Raw genomic sequence first — 19200 nt, forward strand, 5'->3', positions numbered from 1 at the left:
AGCGCTAACAGCTAGCAGTGTGCGCAGCTGGTGTTCTGTCAAACTGTGCGTCTCGTCGCATAAATGGACAGTTCCGCATCCTGGCAATATTATGCATGCATGCGCATGCACAGTTGTGCAAGAATGACATTCGACAGAAATGACATCTCGTCAGAACACCAGTCAGGGCGCGGAGTAATACACCCAAATGTGAAATGGTCGAATAGTTTGCCACTGTTATCCCAATATTATATGGACTGAAATGTCACACGATTAACCAATCAGATTTGTGGAAAAAATGTAATAGGATTATAATTCCGATTATACTGCAAGTAATCCATAAGTATTCCTATTATATGGTATTTTGTATTCAGTAATTGATTAGATTTCAAAGTAATCTTAACCAACTCTGTCTCAGGAGAGTGACTGTCTACTGAAGCCAGCCTCAAGTTGTCATTCAAGAGCTGAAAAGTTTGGAACTTCCACGTCAGCTCCATTTTTCAGCACTTGGGGTTGGAGTTTGGGCAGATGCGTGAGTGCTTTTCGAGTTAAATATTATATAGTCAACAAAAAAGATCCCACGATGCAGATGAAAACCACTGACGTAGTAATCACACACTTTCAAACACATCAGCTTCTTTTTAACAGCAGAGGCGTAAACAGAGGCGCTGAATAATGATGTGATTCGTACCAAGAAAATGACTTTTTTACAATGACTACATTATGTAAGTATGCCTTTAGAAAGGTTCTCTCTACACCAAACAGTGAATGCTTGAATGATTTTTGCACGTAAGAATCTCATTCCATTGTAGCTAAAGCAGCAAGAGCAAAAAAAAAAAACCCAACACAATCCTTCAACATTTCCAACACTGTACGCCTGCATTCACTTATTCAAAGACAAGCATGTGTGTCTGCACGGTATGCATCGGCCTTTTTTCGTGAGAGGAGGCTCCTCCACAAAAGAACAGTTGCTGTGGTCTTTGTGGCTGCAGGTGTGATGGCGGTAAACTCAGACATGAACTGTAATTGGTCTTACCGCCTGTGTGTGTGTGTGTGTGGATGCCATTTCCAGGCAATGGAAGCATGATGGGTGCAGGCAGAAATTGAGCGGCAGCTGATGTGTGCATCAAAGAAAAGAGTGCAAAGCCAACAGATGCGGCATTTAATGCACAACAATTTGGTGCCTAACTCATAATTAGCCTCAGGAGATTCAGGTATGTATAAGACCGATATGCCGTCTGCATGTACAGATGTCAGCACATTTGAATACGAACACGCATGTCTGCATTTTGAACCAGTTGTGTTTTTGGAACTTACGGTGAGAAAAGGATGCCTGGTGTTCTTCAGCACTCTGCTTTCTGTGAGCGTGTGAGCCACTTCATCCTGAGGAGTCAAAACAAAAAAACAAACAAAAAACAGCTTCATAAAACGTGCACAAAAATATCATGACACAAAAAATGTGCACACGTGTGATCTCACACTAAATACACTCAGTGTGGCTCAGTGTGGTGTTGGGAATTCTGGCTCCTGGAAAAGACGTAGATCTTGGCATTCTGGTCTTTTTTTTAACCACAAGATTTCATTGTTTATTTCTGCTACGCTCAAACTCGCCTAATATTCCTGTTTGTGTGTTTGACTGAGATCAGACCTGAGCCATGTACATGGGCACGGATGCGTGTGCACAGAGCAGAGTTTGTGGACGGTCCATCACAGATTAAAAGCAGTCAGTCTGGACAGTGAGTGGGTTCTAACAGCTCAGTCTCATGTTTTCTTTTTTCGTGCTCCCGTCACAAAATGAGTCAAATTTTCGTGACGGGGTTTTTTAACTCAGTATTACTAACCCTACTCCTACCCCCAACCCTAACCTTAACCATAACCTAATCTTACTCCTTCCCCCCATCCTAACCATAACCACCCCTGATTCTCCCCCCCCCCCCCACTTCACTTTTAATCTTGTGCAGCCATGTTTGCACTTTTCGTGACAATATGACGAACCAATAGATTAATGTATATTTCGTGCTGCTGAATCACGACTTGCCGTGACACCAGGTTGGTTTTAACACCCTCCAGCACAGAGAGAGTCTGCAGGCTTACAATCCTCAGTTCATTTATGTCAGGGGTGGGCAACTTGTTCCAGAAAGGGCCAAGAGGGTGCAGGTTTTCTTTGCAGCTACTGACTCCACCAGTAGATTTCACTGATTAATATCACTGAGCAGGTGGAATCACTTAATCAGAGAAATCACCAGGTGGAGTCAGTGGCTGCAAAGAAAACCTGCACCCTCTTGGCCCTTTCTGGAACAAGTTGCCCACCCCTGATTTAGGTGAAACACCTGTGTGTCTCCACATGACTATAAAAGTTGTTTCCATGCTGCCCCCCCCGTCTCTGTCTCTCTCAGAGGACGACCGTTTGTGCTCAGGCGAGTGCACTGGGTTTAAGGTGGAAACGGGTTATGCTCAGAGCCACTGAGAAACCACTCAGGGGTTTGTGCCAACAAAAGAAGTTGTCAGGAGACCGTGTAAAACGTGAGCGGGTTGCTCTCAACGGTCTGAGCAGGCAATGTCATACTCTCCACCCTGTCTCATGTAATGCCATGCCTCCCAAGTAAAATAAGGGAAGAAGATCTGAAACTGAAAAAAACAGCTGAAAGTGGGAAAAGATCTGAACCCGAAAAAGTAAGGGTTTTTTGGGTTCAGGTTATTGTGTTCAGCCTAAGGCACACCTGTGCAATAATCATGCTGTCTAATCAGCATCTTGATATGGCACACCTGTGAGGTGGGATGGATTATCTCAGCAAAGGAGAAGTGCTCACCAACACAGATTCAGACAGATTTGTGAACAATATTTGAGAGAAACAGGTCTTTTGTGTATATAGAAAATGTTTTAGATCTTTGAGTTCAACTCATGTAAAATGGGAGCAAAAACAGAAGTGTTGGATTTGTTTGTTGTCATACTTTTTTAAATACATTGTTGAGCTTGGGCTTTTGGTTTCAACTTTTTTCCCATATCAACAAATTTAAAAGACCACAATTTAATCCCATGTACATGTCAGAAAGACAAGCCGCCTCTGTCACACTTACCTTGGCTATGATGACTTCCTTTTTCAGAATTTTCATGGCGTAGTATTTCCCGCTGGCCTTCTCTCGGACCAGAATGACTTTACCAAAGGTTCCTTTTCCCAACAGCTTCAGGTAGTCGAAGTCGCTCATTGTCTGCAACACACACCAAGTGAATTAAAGTCTGGCAACACACACTCGCTGCTTAAACCTGGTGTCCTCAGTGTGATGATGTGTTTAACATGTTATATATTCTTGCATCAACAACGCTGAATATCTATTGATATCAACTCTCCTGGAATACATCATGAGAATGTGGCGTGAGACAAGCAGCTCATTTTTGGCATTCATGCTTTGAAGTCGTCACTTCCCACATGGTGCACGTGGTCATACAGACAGAGATCAAGGATACAGGAGTGATGATACGTTTGTCCCCCTGAAGAACACACTCAGAGCATACAGAGGTGGATGCAGGGGTGGAGGTGAGGCAGATAAGTGTTAGGATGCATGCAGTCAACGGCGGAGCAGTAGGTGTCTGCACAGTGTGAACTAGCAAGCAGGTGGCGGCAGCGCTGTCAATGACGAACATTTGACATCTTACAGATCAACACGTAGAAATTGTGGGTTGAATACATTTTAAGTATGTTGTGTGCATGTGAATACAGCTGTACATTTTTATTGCAGTTTTAAAATTGCTAGCAGTTGGAGGTAAAGGGTATGTGAGACGTGTCCATGGGACGTCTAAGTGCACGTTACCTTGCGTTTATGGTGTGTGGTGGAGATGTCCATTTCCTCCTCGACCATGTTGTCGATTTGGGACGTGGGGCTGCACTGGATCCTTTCTTCCTCTTGTCTCTGCAGCTTGTCAGCCACCATCTGGATGGCCTCCGTCCACTCATCTCTGGTTTTACAAAATACAAGAAGACAAACTGAACTCAGCCTGTTGTGTGGGCCGCCAGAAGAGGAGGTACTGCTGGCCCACCACCAGAGGGCGCCCTGCCTGAAGTGCGGGCTTCAGGCACGAGAGGGCGCAGTCGCCTCACAGGAGCAGCCAGGGTGACAGCTGTCACGCATCACCTGCAACAGCTGTTACCCATCATCTGATCAGCAGGGGAATATCAGCAGGATGACGCCTCCACCTCTTTGCCGAGATATCGTTCTACCTGGAAGGTAACATGCTCAGCTGACTGGTTAACAGTGATCTTTTGTGACTTTTGTGAGTTGTTTAGCTGACTCCTTTTCCAACGAGTGGTGGAGGTAGTTTTCCTGCCGTACGGATTCCTGGGTGCAGACGCACCCACATTTAATTGTTCTTTTGTTCTTCGCCAGCAGTACCAGGTCCGACACGCGAAGGCAGTGGCCACCTGGGAGTTCGGGACTTGGCGGCTCCAGTATTCCCGGGGTCTGGTGGCGGAGGAAATCGTGTGGTTCCGGTTCTGCTTTGGATGGACGTCTCCTATCTTCGAGCCTGCCCACACGACACCTTTTGTGATTTGGCTTTTGTCTATTGTTGTAATCTGATTGTATTTGTTGTGCCCATTCACAACAGTAAAGTGTTGTTATTTGACCTCATCCATTGTCCGTTCATTTGCGCCCCCTGTTGTGGGTCCGTGTACCTACACTTTCCCAACATCAGCCGACTTCAACTCTCAACCCCAAATGACAACGGCAACTGTACTGCTTTTCTTAAAATGACCGAGACACGAGTCATGATTCAGCACTTCATGAATTCCACGTGTGAAGGTCCACAGTGTCGCTTTAACTCCTGTTAAATCCTGTGGATTAATTCATTCATCTTCTACCGCTTAGTCCAATTAAGGGTCGCGGGGGGCTGGAGCCTATCCCAGCAGTCATAGAGCGCAAGGCGGGGTACACCCAGGACAGGACGCCAGTCTGTCGCAGGGCCACAAATAGACAAACAAACAGACACACCCACACACACACACCTACGGACAATTTTAAAGATTCCAATCCACCTAACCTCATGTCTTTGGATGTGGGAGGAAACCAGAGCACCCGGAGGAAACCCACGCGAACACGGGGAGAACATGCAAACTCCACACAGAAAGGCCACGGGAATTGAACCCACGACCTTCTCGCTATGAGGCAACAGTGCTAACCACTAAGCCACCGTGCTGCCCCTGTGGATTAATCTTTCTCTTAATTTCTGTTCACTTCGCTATTTCGATGGGTCTTCTGGAGGGGTTGTCTGGGAACCAGCAGATGATCCAAATGAGTGATCTTCTGGATATCTCCCATCTGGAAGGCTCGGATTCTGCAAATGGACAAACTTGGAGTAGATGAGAACTTTCTTGGAACAGAGTGGTTACTTCACTGACTGGCTCACAGTTCAGCTGGTGTGAACTGAATTCTTGCACATCTTGTCTGAATGATGGTGACCCTGCACCAAAAGATGTCCTGTAGCATGTTTTAAGAGCTGAGGTTGTCACTTAAAGTGAGTGGCAGAATGCCTTGAAAACAAATGAGTCATCATACAGGTGTGGGGTGGACTGCTGTATACCTCATAGGAATCACTGAGACCCCCTTTTGACGTGTGCAGTCTACATTAGAATGTTTAGATCTCAACAAGTCATTTTGTTGAGGCGGAGTGTGCCTTGAAGAGAAATCAGAGGTCCGGCAGGTTCAGAGTGAGCTGTAGGAAATCTTCCTCAGTGACTAATGGACTGTATTTACACTCAACAAAAATATAAACGCAACACTTTTGGTTTTGCTCCCATTTTGTATGAGATGAACTCAAAGATCTAAAACTTTTTCCACATACACAATATCACCATTTCCCTCAAATATTGTTCACAAACCAGTCTAAATCTGTGATAGTGAGCACTTCTCCTTTGCTGAGATAATCCATCCCACCTCACAGGTGTGCCATATCAAGATGCTGATTAGACACCATGATTAGTGAGAGGTCCTGGGCTGGTGTGGTTACACGTGGTCTGCGGTTGTGAGGCTGGTTGGATGTACTGCCAAATTCTCTGAAACGCCTTTGGAGACGGCTTATGGTAGAGAAATGAACATTCAATACACGAGCAACAGCTCTGGTTGACATTCCTGCTGTCAGCATGCCAACTGCACGCTCCCTCAAATCTTGCGACATCTGTGGCATTGTGCTGTGTGATAAAACTGCACCTTTCAGAGTGGCCTTTTATTGTGGGCAGTCTAAGGCACACCTGTGCACTAATCATGGTGTCTAATTAGCATCTTGGTATGGCACACCTGTGAGGTGGGATGGATTATCTCAGCAAAGGAGAAGTGCTCACTATCACAGATTTAAACTGGTTTGTGAACAATATTTGAGGGAAATGGTGATATTGTGTATGTGGAAAAAGTTTTAGATCTTTGAGTTCATCTCATACAAAATGGGAGCAAAACCAAAAGTGTTGCGTTTATATTTTTGTTGAGTATATATAGTGCTTTTCCATCTGAATCAGAAGCTCAAAGTGCTTTACACTGATACTTCACATTCACCCATACACACACACTGATGTCAGGGTGCTACCAAACAAGGTGCTCACTACACACTTGGAGCAACTTGGGGATCAAGGACTTTGCTCAAGGGCGCTGAGTGATTTTTCCAGCCTGATGGGGGTTTGAACCAAGGATCCTCTGATCTGAAGCCAGATCAGTCTCACATCTTTTTTTCGTCCTCCCGTCACAAAATCTTTCAAATTTTTGTGACGGATTTTTTTTTCGGACTCACTATTACTAACCCTACTCCTACTACCAACCCTAACCTTAACATAACCTAACCCTACTCCTTCCCCTAACCCTAACCCTAACCACCCCCAACCGCTGCTCTTTTAATTACATGCACCTGTCACGGAATGAATTAGAATAAATTTGTGCTCCCATGACAAAAATTTTCCACTTTTTGTGACAATATGACGAACCAATAGATTAATGCATATTTTGCGCTGCTGAATCACGACTTGCTGTGAGACTGGGTTGCTCAAGCCCACCACTTAACACCAAATTGTATTGATCTAACATCAATACAATCTTGGACTAACAGTCTTTTGTCTGACTTAGTGCTTAGCTCAGATAAGATAATTATAGTGGGCGATTTTAACATCCACACAGATGCTGAGAATGACAGCCTCAACACTGCATTTAATCTATTATTAGACTCTATTGGCTTTGCTCAAAAAGTAAATGAGTCCACCCATCACTTTAATCATATCTTAGATCTTGTTCTGACTTATGGTATGGAAATAGAAGACTTAACAGTATTCCCTGAAAACTCCCTTCTGTCTGATCATTTCTTAATAACATTTACATTTACTCTGATGGACTACCCAGCAGTGGGGAATAAGTTTCATTACACTAGAAGTCTTTCAGAAAGCGCTGTAACTAGGTTTAAGGATCTGATTCCTTCTTTATGTTCTCTAATGCCATATACCAACACAGTGCAGAGTAGCTACCTAAACTCTGTAAGTGAGATAGAGTATCTCGTCAATAGTTTTACATCCTCATTGAAGACAACTTTGGATGCTGTAGCTCCTCTGAAAAAGAGAGCTTTAAGACTGCTGGGGGGTTCCCATGATGCACTGTTTCTTTCTCTTTTTGCTCTGTATGCACCACTCTGCATTTAATCATTAGTGATCGATCTCTGCTCCCCTCCACAGCATGTCTTTTCCTGGTTCTCTCCCTCAGCCCCAACCAGTCCCAGCAGAAGACTGCCCCTCCCTGAGCCTGGTTCTGCTGGAGGTTTCTTCCTGTTAAAAGGGAGTTTTTCCTTCCCACTGTAGCCAAGTGCTTGCTCACAGGGGGTCGTTTTGACCGTTGGGGTTTTACATAATTATTGTATGGCCTTGCCTTACAATATAAAGCGCCTTGGGGCAACTGTTTGTTGTGATTTGGCGCTATATAAAAAAATTGATTGATTGATTGATTGATTGATTGATTATAGAGGCGTATGTGACGTTGTTTTGTTTATTTTTTTCTGAATACACCGCGAATTACAAAGAGGCAGAGATGAACATGTCTTTTTAGAATGGCTATAGCAGATGGTCATCCCACTAAGTGTGGTCTGTTTGAGGTTTCTTCCTGTAGAAATCAAAAACACTGAGGGAGATTTTCTTTTAAACTGGCCAGTGCTTGGTCATGGGGGTGGGCAAGTAACATCTAGACCTTACTTAAATGTAGTACTTTAAAGTGAAATACATAAGCAGTTAAAAGTCTGCCTAGAGAGAAACTAGTATTACTAGAAGCATACACTACAGGACTGTACAATAATGTGCAAGTGCACACTGTGTGTGGCTCTCGGACTTTTAAATGTTGAACTGTTGAACGGGCATGCACATGAAGCAGGTCAAATTTAGTGCTGCAAAATAACACACACGTATTAAGTCTAACATTAGCGCTAGAGTCTACACGATGATGGCTGGTGACCTTATTTAACCTGTTTTTTAAATACTTTCAATAAACATAAACACCTAATTGCTCAACAGAGAGGAAACACAGTCAGTTCGGGAATCAACCAAATGAGCAATGATCACAAAGCAGAACTAATGTCTACCAGGCTGTGCACGTATATTTGTGTGTGTATAGACAGAGGGATTGTGTACACACATATGCATCAAGGCAACAACACATTGTTTGCTAACACTGTTCCTCCCCATTGACTTGCCATTAGCCGTGTTGTTCAAAATGTGCTGAGTGAAAGTGCAGGTCTGGTGCTGCGTTTGTGTGTAATTGTATGTATCAGCAGGCCGGCGATACATCAAAACGTGATGATGGGGGTCCATTCAGTAGTGATGAATATTAACCTGTAAACACGATCAAGAAAATGGCTTATTTGTTGGGATTCATCATCATCATCATCTTAGAAGTTGATGTAATTCTGGGTGATTTCTTTTGATTATCCTGAAACAATTTTTAAATTTATAAAATTAAAACACACCCAAAAATATCATTCTTATAATTTTATTTTATTTTGTTTTTATCTTAGCTCAAATAGTGACAAACGTGTCACACGCTCATGTTGCATAACTGCAGAGAAACACTAAATAGTCCAAATGAAGTGAAGTAAAGATAATATTAAAATAATGAGGAATCCTCAGGATTATGGAAAAGCAAGTCTGGATTTACAGGAGTAAACCTTCACATGCACTTATCAACTGTAGACAGCAGGAGAAGATCATAATATTGAAACCTGTTTGACTCCCAAATGATCACCCTGTGCCTCTTTGTTTTGTTTTGAGTTATATGCCCATATGTTTCCAAGAGGGATCTGGAAGAACATCTATCTGAACCTGAAAGGAGCAGCGACTTTTTAAGATCTGAATCCCTTTCTACTGTTACGACTTCTAAACGTACCCTACACACTCCAAAACAAGGGCAAACTCAAGCTGCGCACAGTTCTACAACAATGGCGCATGAAGCTTGTGCCAATGTGTAAATGTGCACGTATATGTGTGCACGTGCAGCTACAGTAGGAGAAGCGGTGGGAACTCTCTCAAGGTCAGGTAGCAGATAAATGCTGTCTCTCACTTGGTTAAAGTGATTTTTTTTTTTTGTATAATGAGGGTTTTCTTTTTTTTGGCGCTAATGAGAGATAATGGGCCTGCCTACAGTTGGGCACCATGCCAACACGTGCCACCCTCTCTGCTCACGGCTGGGGCTGTGGTATCTGGAGTCCTGCCAGAACTGGTACAGTACAGCGGATACAGTAACACATCTTTCCAACTCAAACTTCAATGAGTCACACACTTCACACATATACATCTGGAAGGAAGCAGCCGTTCAACCATTTGTGTGGCGACTCCACGTACTAGATAAACCTTCGCAAGTAACACAATGACACTTCAATAGGATTATGTTAACTTCAGGTTATATTTGGTTATCTCAGGGTAAAGCTAGAAAGAAATGTATAGGCTCAATAAAGTTGGACAGACAGCTGCAATCAAAAATGTGCACACACACACAAACACACAAATTCAAAGGATGCACAGAAGCATCTGTGGTCTTCTGGGCAAAGCTGTTCATTTTCTGGAGATAAACACCTCAGCTCCTCAGAAAGGAACTGAGCAGCTGGAGAATTTATGCCAACACTACTTGAAAGGTCTCCTTTCCACTCTGTCTCTCTCGCCCTCTTTCTTTCCCTACGTAAACACAAACCCTCTTCTGCCCTTGATGATACTTTTACCCAAAATATATTTTTTGTATATCTACATTTTAACTACAGCAGCAACATTTACACTACACTGCACTCTGTAAATATGCCACGGTCACGTCAAAAACTTTGCAAGTTAAATGAGGCATCATTTCCTGCTTTCCCTTTCTTTTATTGGAAAAGGTAAGTATTTATAATCTTTTTTTTCTTCTATCCCTTTTCACTGGACTGAAACAACATGTTTAATAATACCAGGGACAGAGCAGAACTACACACAGTAAATTTTGCTGGGATAACATTTGATCCCAGTCTAAATAGAGTAAAGAAACACTCTATTGTAGAGTGAAATCCACTTTACCGATGTCGCCAACCGAACAGTCCCCTCGCCCCACCCTGCTTCCACTGCACATGCATCATATACAACCCCTGGCAAAAATTATGGAATCACCGGCCTCGGAGGATGTTCATTCAGTTGTTTAATTTTGTAGAAAAAAAGCAGATCACAGACATGACACAAAACTAAAGTCATTTCAAATGGCAACTTTCTGGCTTTAAGAAACACTATAAGAAATCAGGAAAAAAATATTATGGCAGTCAGTAACGGTTACTTTTTTAGACCGAGCAGAGGAAAAAAATATGGAATCACTCAATTCTGAGGAAAAAATTATGGAATCACCCTGTAAATTTTCATCCTCAAAACTAACACCTGCATCAAATCAGATCTGCTCGTTGACAGTGACCCTGTGCCATAACATTGACCCTACGTGTCTTCTTGCAAGGAATGTTTTCGCAGTTTTTGCTCTATGGCAAGATGCATTATCATCTTGAAAAATGATTTCATCATCCCCAAACATCCTTTCAATTGTCCAAAATATCAACGTAAACTTGTGCATTTATTGATGATGTAATGACAGCCATCTCCCCAGTGCCTTTACCTGACATGCAACCCCATATCATCAATGACTGTGGAAATTTACTTGTTCTCTTCAGGCAGTCATCTTTATAAATCTCATTGGAACTGCACCAAACAAAAGTTCCAGCATCATCACCTTGCCCAATGCAGATTCGAGATTCATCACTGAATATGACTTTCATCCAGTCATCCACAGTCCACGATTGCTTTTCCTTAGCCCATTGTAACCTTGGTTTTTTTCTGTTTAGGTGTTAATGATGGCTTTCGTTTAGCTTTTCTGTATGTAAATCCCTTTTCCATTAGGCGGTTTCTTACAGTTCGGTCACAGACGTTGACTCCAGTTTCCTCCCATTCGTTCCTCATTTGTTTTGTTGTGCATTTTTCGATTTTTGAGACATATTGCTTTAAGTTTTCTGTCTTGACGCTTTGATGTCTTCCTTGGTCTACCAGTATGTTTGCCTTTAACAACCTTCCCATGTTGTTTGTATTTGGTCCAGAGTTTAGACACAGCTGACTGTGAACAACCAACATCTTTTGCAGCATTGCATGATGATTTACTCTCTTTTAAGAGTTTGATAATCCTCTCCTTTGTTTCAATTTACATATCTCGTGTTGGAGCCATGATTCATGTCAGTCCACTTGGTGCAACAGCTCTCCAAGGTGTGTTCACTCCTTTTTAGATGCAGACTAACGAGCAGATCTGATATGATGCAGGTGTTAGTTTTGGGGATGAAAATTTACAGGGTGATTCCATAATTTTTTCCTCAGAATTGAGTGATTCCATATTTTTTTCCTCTGCTTGGTCTAAAAAAGTAACCATTACTGACTGCCACAATCTTTTTTCTTGATTTCTTATAGTGTTTCTTAAAGCCAGAAAGTTGCCATTTGAAATGACTTTAGTTTTGTGTCATGTCTGTGATCTGCTTTTTTTCTACAAAATTAAACAACTGAATGAACATCCTCCGAGGCCGGTGATTCCATAATTTTTGCCAGGGGTTGTATAGCTCAGCCGTTCTGTGGACAGAGTCTCTTCACCCAAAGCAATCAAATGGATTAATGAGATTATTAACCATCAGGTGACAAGGCAAAACCTCTTAAATCATTCTAAAGTCAGTTTTAAGCAGAAACAAGGCCGTTTTAAGCAGGAACGAGGCGATATTCCGTGATGCTTTGAAATGATGGACGGTCAGTGAACCCAACAGCTAGCAGCCGTGTAGCTGTGGCGCTGTGATTGTGTCCTCCGCCTTTTCTGATTAAATAATGCTGAATTTAAGCTTTTGTACAAAAGCTTCTGATGATGACTGGAGTGCAATTTTAAGCAGAAACAAGGTGATAATCAGTGAACCGCAGCTGATGACGCATGTGCAGTGAGGGTAAGGCTGACCGAGTTTTAGGGCGGACCGCTCAGTTGGAGACACCGTCTAGTAAATGGTAAATAAATGGTATATGGACTACAATTATATAGTGCTATTCCATCTGCATCAGATGCTCAAAGCGCTTTATACATCAATGCCTCACATTCACCCCGATGTCAGACTGCTGCCATGCAAGGTGCCCACTACACACCGGGAGCAACTAGGGGATTAAGGACCTTGCCCAAGGGCCCTTAGTGATTTTCCGGTCAGGCTGGGATTTGAACTAAGGATCCCCTGGTCTCAAGCCCAACACTTAACCACAAGACCATCACCTCCCCTGCAAGTGGTTTTACTCCAATAAGAGTTTATTTTACACTATGTTGACTTGATTTAGCCCCTTGGTAGAGTATATTGGTAGAGTATATTTTACTCTATTTAGACTGGGATCAAATGTTATCCCAGCTGAGTAAATTTTACTTAGCAAAATTTCCTGTGCAGAATTGTATGTCTCATTTCAAAACACACCTTCTGCAGTGTTTGAATTTATCAAAACCTACTTCGCTAAGGGCCCTGTCACACCATTACGATTTAGCCAGCATATGCTGACAGCCCCGTTTCCACTGAGTGGTTCAGGTCGGTACTGCACGGTATGGTGTGGGTCGAACAGTTAAGTCTGGCTTGGTTTACGTTTCCACTGCTGGCAGAACCCTTTTGTTTGGCTGGTGGAACACGTAAATATACGCTGTCACACGACCTTGCCCCTCCACATGGGATGTGATAGCACTGAGAGTAGATCAAAAAGTATTTGTTAGAGGAATTTGTGAACAGGTGACATCATCATCTGTGGTGTAGTGACCCTTAGCCTGTTTACATAGGAATCAAGGCACTGCATTTCCCCAAACCTACACCACGTCCTTCCACAATCATGTCAAGTGAAACCATAGTCCTGACAGATGAGGTTGTGTAAGGCCAGGATGTCTGATATTTACAGTGCTAAAGACTGAGTAGCCATTCAAGACCCAGGACAGTGTAATCATCCCAGACCTGACATCAATCTCTGTTCCGATTTAAAAAAAATGCTGGGAGAGACACTGTCCATTATAGTGATATACCGACATATATGTAGGGATATACCATTTTTCCGTGATGAAGCAAGACTTGTCCAGTCCATATCCACCTGCAGAGCACAACAGTAGATTCCTGACCATCCCTCAATGCACTGACAGTGTCAGAGCAGAAACTCCAGTGTTTCATGTTATGCTTTGTTTGTGTGTTAATACAAGTTGTGTGAAGCTCATCAATTTCTGAACAGGCTTCTGACTTGACCTTGACCTCTGACATGAACTGTGTTGTGAAAGGATGATCCACTGAGTTTATCCACCAACTCCGAATGAAACTGCTCTTTGCATTTTGAAGCTAATACAGCAGATAGACCAAATATGGCCACGACAACAGCATCTTTACTTTTTGCAGTGGAAAAGTGAAGCTGTCTGGAAACCCAAAGCCTCTGCCCACCTCTCATCGGGCGAGTCCACGTGGAAGGTCCTCTCAATGACTGTAGTCCACTGGAGACAGCGTATGATGAAGGTGTTTGGTTTTGGCCTCTCTGTCTTCATTAGCTGACATTCTGAAACAGTCAGTCAGAGAGACAGTGGAGTCAACGGTCTGTAATGAGGTCAATGATTGTGCAGGGAACAGAACAAATTACAAAAAGATGAAAAAAAAACCATTAAGCATAATGCAGAAGTTTGATTTGAAAGAATAACAGCAAGAAATTAGTTTTTTAAAAGGAAAACAACACTGTAAGTGATCCCCAGTATGTTGCAAAAGTACACCATATGCACCAGGCCTCTGCAAAATTCAGAATTGTATTTCTGCATCCTGTTTGCTACCTGAGTTCAAAAGTCATTTGAAATTCAAGACTTGATTTGAAATTCAAGTCATTTTGAATTCATTTCAGAATTTTGCACAGCCCTGGTACGCTCCAAGTGAATGTCCGAGCAGATGTTTCTTCATAAATGAGCCAGACAGTTGGCTGTTATTACACAAAAGCATCACAGTACACAAATGCAGAAACACAAGTGCACACAGCAGATGGAGCTGTGAGCTTGCTGTGGGTAAGAATGCACCTTCATTGTCCCTCAGCAGTCTCTGAGCTTATTGGGGACAAGAGCTGACGTAAGGGAGCGTAATTACCCATCGTCTGTCCTCTCGTCTCCTGCACTATTCCTTCACACGTCACCTACATTCTCCCCCGTTCTGCTCTCCTCTCATTTCATCTTGCTTTGTCTGTCTGTCCTCCAGATACTTTCTGTTTAAGTGTGGCACAGCGCAGCACGTCGCGGCTCAACCTACATTTAGACAGGAAGGTTAATGATAACTCCGCTCAGGTCGGTACGCGCAGCGCAGCTTCAATGTAAATTCACACACAAAGGCGGCACTGGTGAACGGCGCCTGCTTTGTGCCAGAAAACAAGGTCAATCAAACAAACACAAAATAAAACCCTACTAAATCACATCCACGTGGACACACACACACACACACACACACACACACACACACACACACACACACACACACACACATACGTAACTGAAGTTTGCATGTGAGTTGAAACTGGGTTGTTTTCCATAGCAGGCAATTGTGAAGCGAGTGTTGCGGTCTAGTGGGCGTACGCGAGTGTCCCTCTGCAGGGAACAGGCCTGCACTGTCTCTGCTCCATCTGACCACTTCTGCTGCTCACACACACACACACACACACACACACACACACACACACACACACACACACACACAGATTTGTGCAGATAAACAAACACACTCGCACATGCATGCCACCTGGCCTCCCAGCTTTGGGCAACAGATGTGGCAGTGCCAGTGCAATGCCAAGCAGCCGGGGCTAGATGTATGGCCCTGGCTTGTCCTCCTCACGCACACTTGTCTCCGATTCTGCAGCCCTATCGTCATCATGTCCGTTCGGTGCCGAGGATCGCGCTCACCTCTCTCATCTTCCCGTTGCCTCCCTGATCTCAAGGCTCAGTGTTCATTTGTCTGCGCCTCCATCCCTCCCTACCTCTGTACCCTAATCATTTTTCCATCTCCGTTGTATTCTTCTCTCCTTCCCTCCCTCTTTCTTCTTCCCCCACCCCCCTGTCTGATGGACATCACTCATTCCCTATACTATATTTCCTTCCTCTCCTTTGTCTTCCAGTGTACCTTTGCTATCTGTCAGGTAGCTGCCGGCATTCTACGACTTGTCATCATTTCCACTTACTGTACATTTCACCCAGTCTCTCACACCTGTGCAGCTGCACCCCTCCCTGATCTACTCTGAAGATATTGTATATTAACACTTACACTATAACATTAAAAGTGTGGAATATTTATAAAAGTAACACATACAGTATTGTCTACATTTGGTTTCGTGCCAAGCAACACCAATTTAACATCTATCAGATTATGTTTTGCAGCTGAAGATGAACTGCAACAGTGGAAACACAGTGAATAATGCCATGCAACACAATCATTTATGTTGGATTCTCCCTTTTTGCTCTGCATCACCCCAGCAGATCAGATATGGATCAGCATATTGATTTAGCACAAGTTTTACGCCTTCCTGACTCCGCATAGAGAATTGGCAGTAGTGGTCTTGAACCGGGAACTTTCTTATTTGGAAGCAAATGCAGTAGTCACTTGCACCAAAGCAGTGTCTAAAATATAACATTTATTTAAAAAGTTTTGTTTTTTAAGAGGTTTACTGGATGGATGGGAGCCCAAATAAGAAGAAACTACAACTGAATTAATGTGATGCTTTATTTTTCTCAATAATCCCCATGTAAGTCTACACACTTCTTACAGCATCACAGCAGTGCCTTAATATCATTCTCATAGAACCACGTCCTACGTTTCTGGGTCAGGCTCAAAACTTTTCAATCACCCCTTGGAAAACTCCTGAGGCTGGGGTTTTCCACCGCTAGTCACATCATAAAAAAGCAAGATTTCAGGGATAAATTCTGGGCCTTTACTGGTCGCTGAGGTTTAAAGTGCTGACTATTTCAAATAAGCTACAGTCCACAGCATCATGTTTGACCCACGAGCTGTGCAACATTTGCTGTTTGTCTTGCTCTTTGTTTCCTGTGTATGTGCCATTGCAATATATCAATATAATACAATATCAAGTAGAGGCTAAAAGCAAACAGAAATAACTTGACCACACACACACACACACGTATATATGTACACACACCGTACTTTCTGGAGTATAGGTCACACCGCAGTATGAGCCACACCCTTTTTCAGTATTATCAGTTATTAAATTGGAATTTTTGTGCATTGTTGAAGTCTACTTATTAATATCAGCATTTTTATTATTATTATTATTATTGGAGTTTGTTTTGTTTAGTGCTTTGATTCCTGGGAAAATTCTAAATAAGCTTTTACTGTAATCATTGTTATGAATAACAAACTCATGATTTTATGGTATATAAGTTGTACCCGAGTATAAGTTGCAGGGCCTCCCAAAGTAGTAAAGAAACGGCAATTTATACTCCAGGAAATGTGTGTGTGTCTATATATATATATATATATATATATATATATATATATATATATATATATATATTAGGGCTGGGCAATGTTAACGCACTAACGTTGCGTTAATTATTGAGGTCATTATCGCCGACAATTTTGTTCCTCCCCTTAACGCTGCGTTTTTTTTTTTTTTTTAGCCTTTTATGACTGTTGCGCGTTGCCTTTTATTTTGAAAGCGTCAGTCGGGGGCAAGCTTATGCTGCTGCTTCCTGCTGATAGCTGAGTTCACACAGAAAACGACACGAGGATCGAGAAAAGTACAGGCTATGCAATGCACAACAAAACAAAATGCAGAAAGACGCCAAACTTTTGAATGGACATTTTCGGTACAAAGTTCTACAGGATCAAGCCCGGATCCAGACCGGTTTGGACCGATGCAGCTGCATAGATCAAATTTTTTTTTACGCATCGTTCGTCATCGGTAAAAAAAAAAAAATCTTGAATAATCTCGAATAGCCGAACGTGTCCCCGCGGTGAACACAGCTTTTCGGTGGTTTTCATGTCAACCTATAGTACATAAATGATACGGATTTTTCCGAGTTTCAGAGTCATACGGACATACAAATAAAGTCGGATATTCAGGGTTTGGTCTGTAATAAACTATTTCTGCAGCGCGGCTCCACTTTGAAACCACGAACCATTGAAGCAATGCTTCGATCCAGTAGCTCGTTGGTTCTTTGATTCACTGCTCTTCAGAAACGGCAAGCCGCTTCTTAACCCCTCGCAAAGCCATTAAAATATCGTCAGTCACTTTTGTGTGGATTAAAGTCACACAAAAGTGTATGCCATAGGTATTAAAGGCACTGCGCTGCGGTGGTTTGAATCATATTTATCTAATAGATTACAATTTGTTCATGTAAATGGGGAATCTTCTTCACAGACTAAGGTTAATTATGGAGTTCCACAAGGTTCTGTGCTAGGACCAATTTTATTCACTTTATACATGCTTCCCTTAGGCAGTATTATTAGACGGCATTGCTTAAATTTTCATTGTTACGCAGATGATACCCAGCTTTATCTATCCATGAAGCCAGAGGACACACACCAATTAGCTAAACTGCAGGATTGTCTTACAGACATAAAGACATGGATGACCTCTAATTTCCTGCTTTTAAACTCAGATAAAACTGAAGTTATTGTACTTGGCCCCACAAATCTTAGAAACATGTTGTCTAACCAGATCCTTACTCTGGATGGCATTACCCTGACCTCTAGTAATACTGTGAGAAATCTTGGAGTCATTTTTGATCAGGATATGTCATTCAATGCGCATATTAAACAAATATGTAGGACTGCTTTTTTGCATTTACGCAATATCTCTAAAATTAGAAAGGTCTTGTCTCAGAGTGATGCTGAAAAACTAATTCATGCATTTATTTCCTCTAGGCTGGACTATTGTAATTCATTATTATCAGGTTGTCCTAAAAGTTCCCTGAAAAGCCTTCAGTTAATTCAAAATGCTGCAGCTAGAGTACTGACGGGGACTAGAAGGAGAGAGCATATCTCACCCATATTGGCCTCTCTTCATTGGCTTCCTGTTAATTCTAGAAGAGAATTCAAAATTCTTCTTCTTACTTATAAGGTTTTGAATAATCAGGTCCCATCTTATCTTAGGGACCTCATAGTACCATATCACCCCAACAGAGCGCTTCGCTCTCAGACTGCAGGCTTACTTGTAGTTCCTAGGGTTTGTAAGAGTAGAATGGGAGGCAGAGCCTTCAGCTTTCAGGCTCCTCTCCTGTGGAACCAGCTCCCAATTCGGATCAGGGAGACAGACATCCTCTCTACTTTTAAGATTAGGCTTAAAACTTTCCTTTTTGCTAAAGCTTATAGTTAGGGCTGGATCAGGTGACCCTGAACCATCCCTTAGTTATGCTGCTATAGACTTAGACTGCTGGGGGGTTCCCATGATGCACTGAGTGTTTCTTTCTCTTTTTGCTCTGTATGCACCACTCTGCATTTAATCATTAGTGATTGATCTCTGCTCCCCTCCACAGCATGTCTTTTTCCTGGTTCTCTCCCTCAGCCCCAACCAGTCCCAGCAGAAGACTGCCCCTCCCTGAGCCTGGTTCTGCTGGCGGTTTCTTCCTGTTAAAAGGGAGTTTTTCCTTCCCACTGTCACCATGTGCTTGCTCACAGGGGGTCATTTTGACCGTTGGGGTTTTTCCGTAATTATT

The 19200-nt window shown here is 42.7% G+C and overlaps 1 protein-coding gene across 1 annotated transcript in view; it reads right to left on the minus strand.

The window, feature by feature from the left end:
* akt3a (v-akt murine thymoma viral oncogene homolog 3a) overlaps positions 1–19200 on the minus strand; it is a 120642-nt gene that overhangs the window by 27056 nt on the left and 74386 nt on the right. The window contains exons 4-7 of the mRNA XM_034184589.1: positions 13949–14060; positions 3790–3934; positions 3058–3189; positions 1297–1362 (exon numbers count right to left, since the gene is read on the minus strand). Coding sequence (XP_034040480.1) covers positions 1297–1362; positions 3058–3189; positions 3790–3934; positions 13949–14060 — 455 coding nt within the window. The remainder of the gene's footprint in view (positions 1–1296; positions 1363–3057; positions 3190–3789; positions 3935–13948; positions 14061–19200) is intronic.

The sequence above is a fragment of the Thalassophryne amazonica genome, chromosome 13 (genome assembly GCF_902500255.1).
Source record: "Thalassophryne amazonica chromosome 13, fThaAma1.1, whole genome shotgun sequence".
NCBI classification, from domain to species: Eukaryota; Metazoa; Chordata; class Actinopteri; order Batrachoidiformes; family Batrachoididae; genus Thalassophryne; species Thalassophryne amazonica.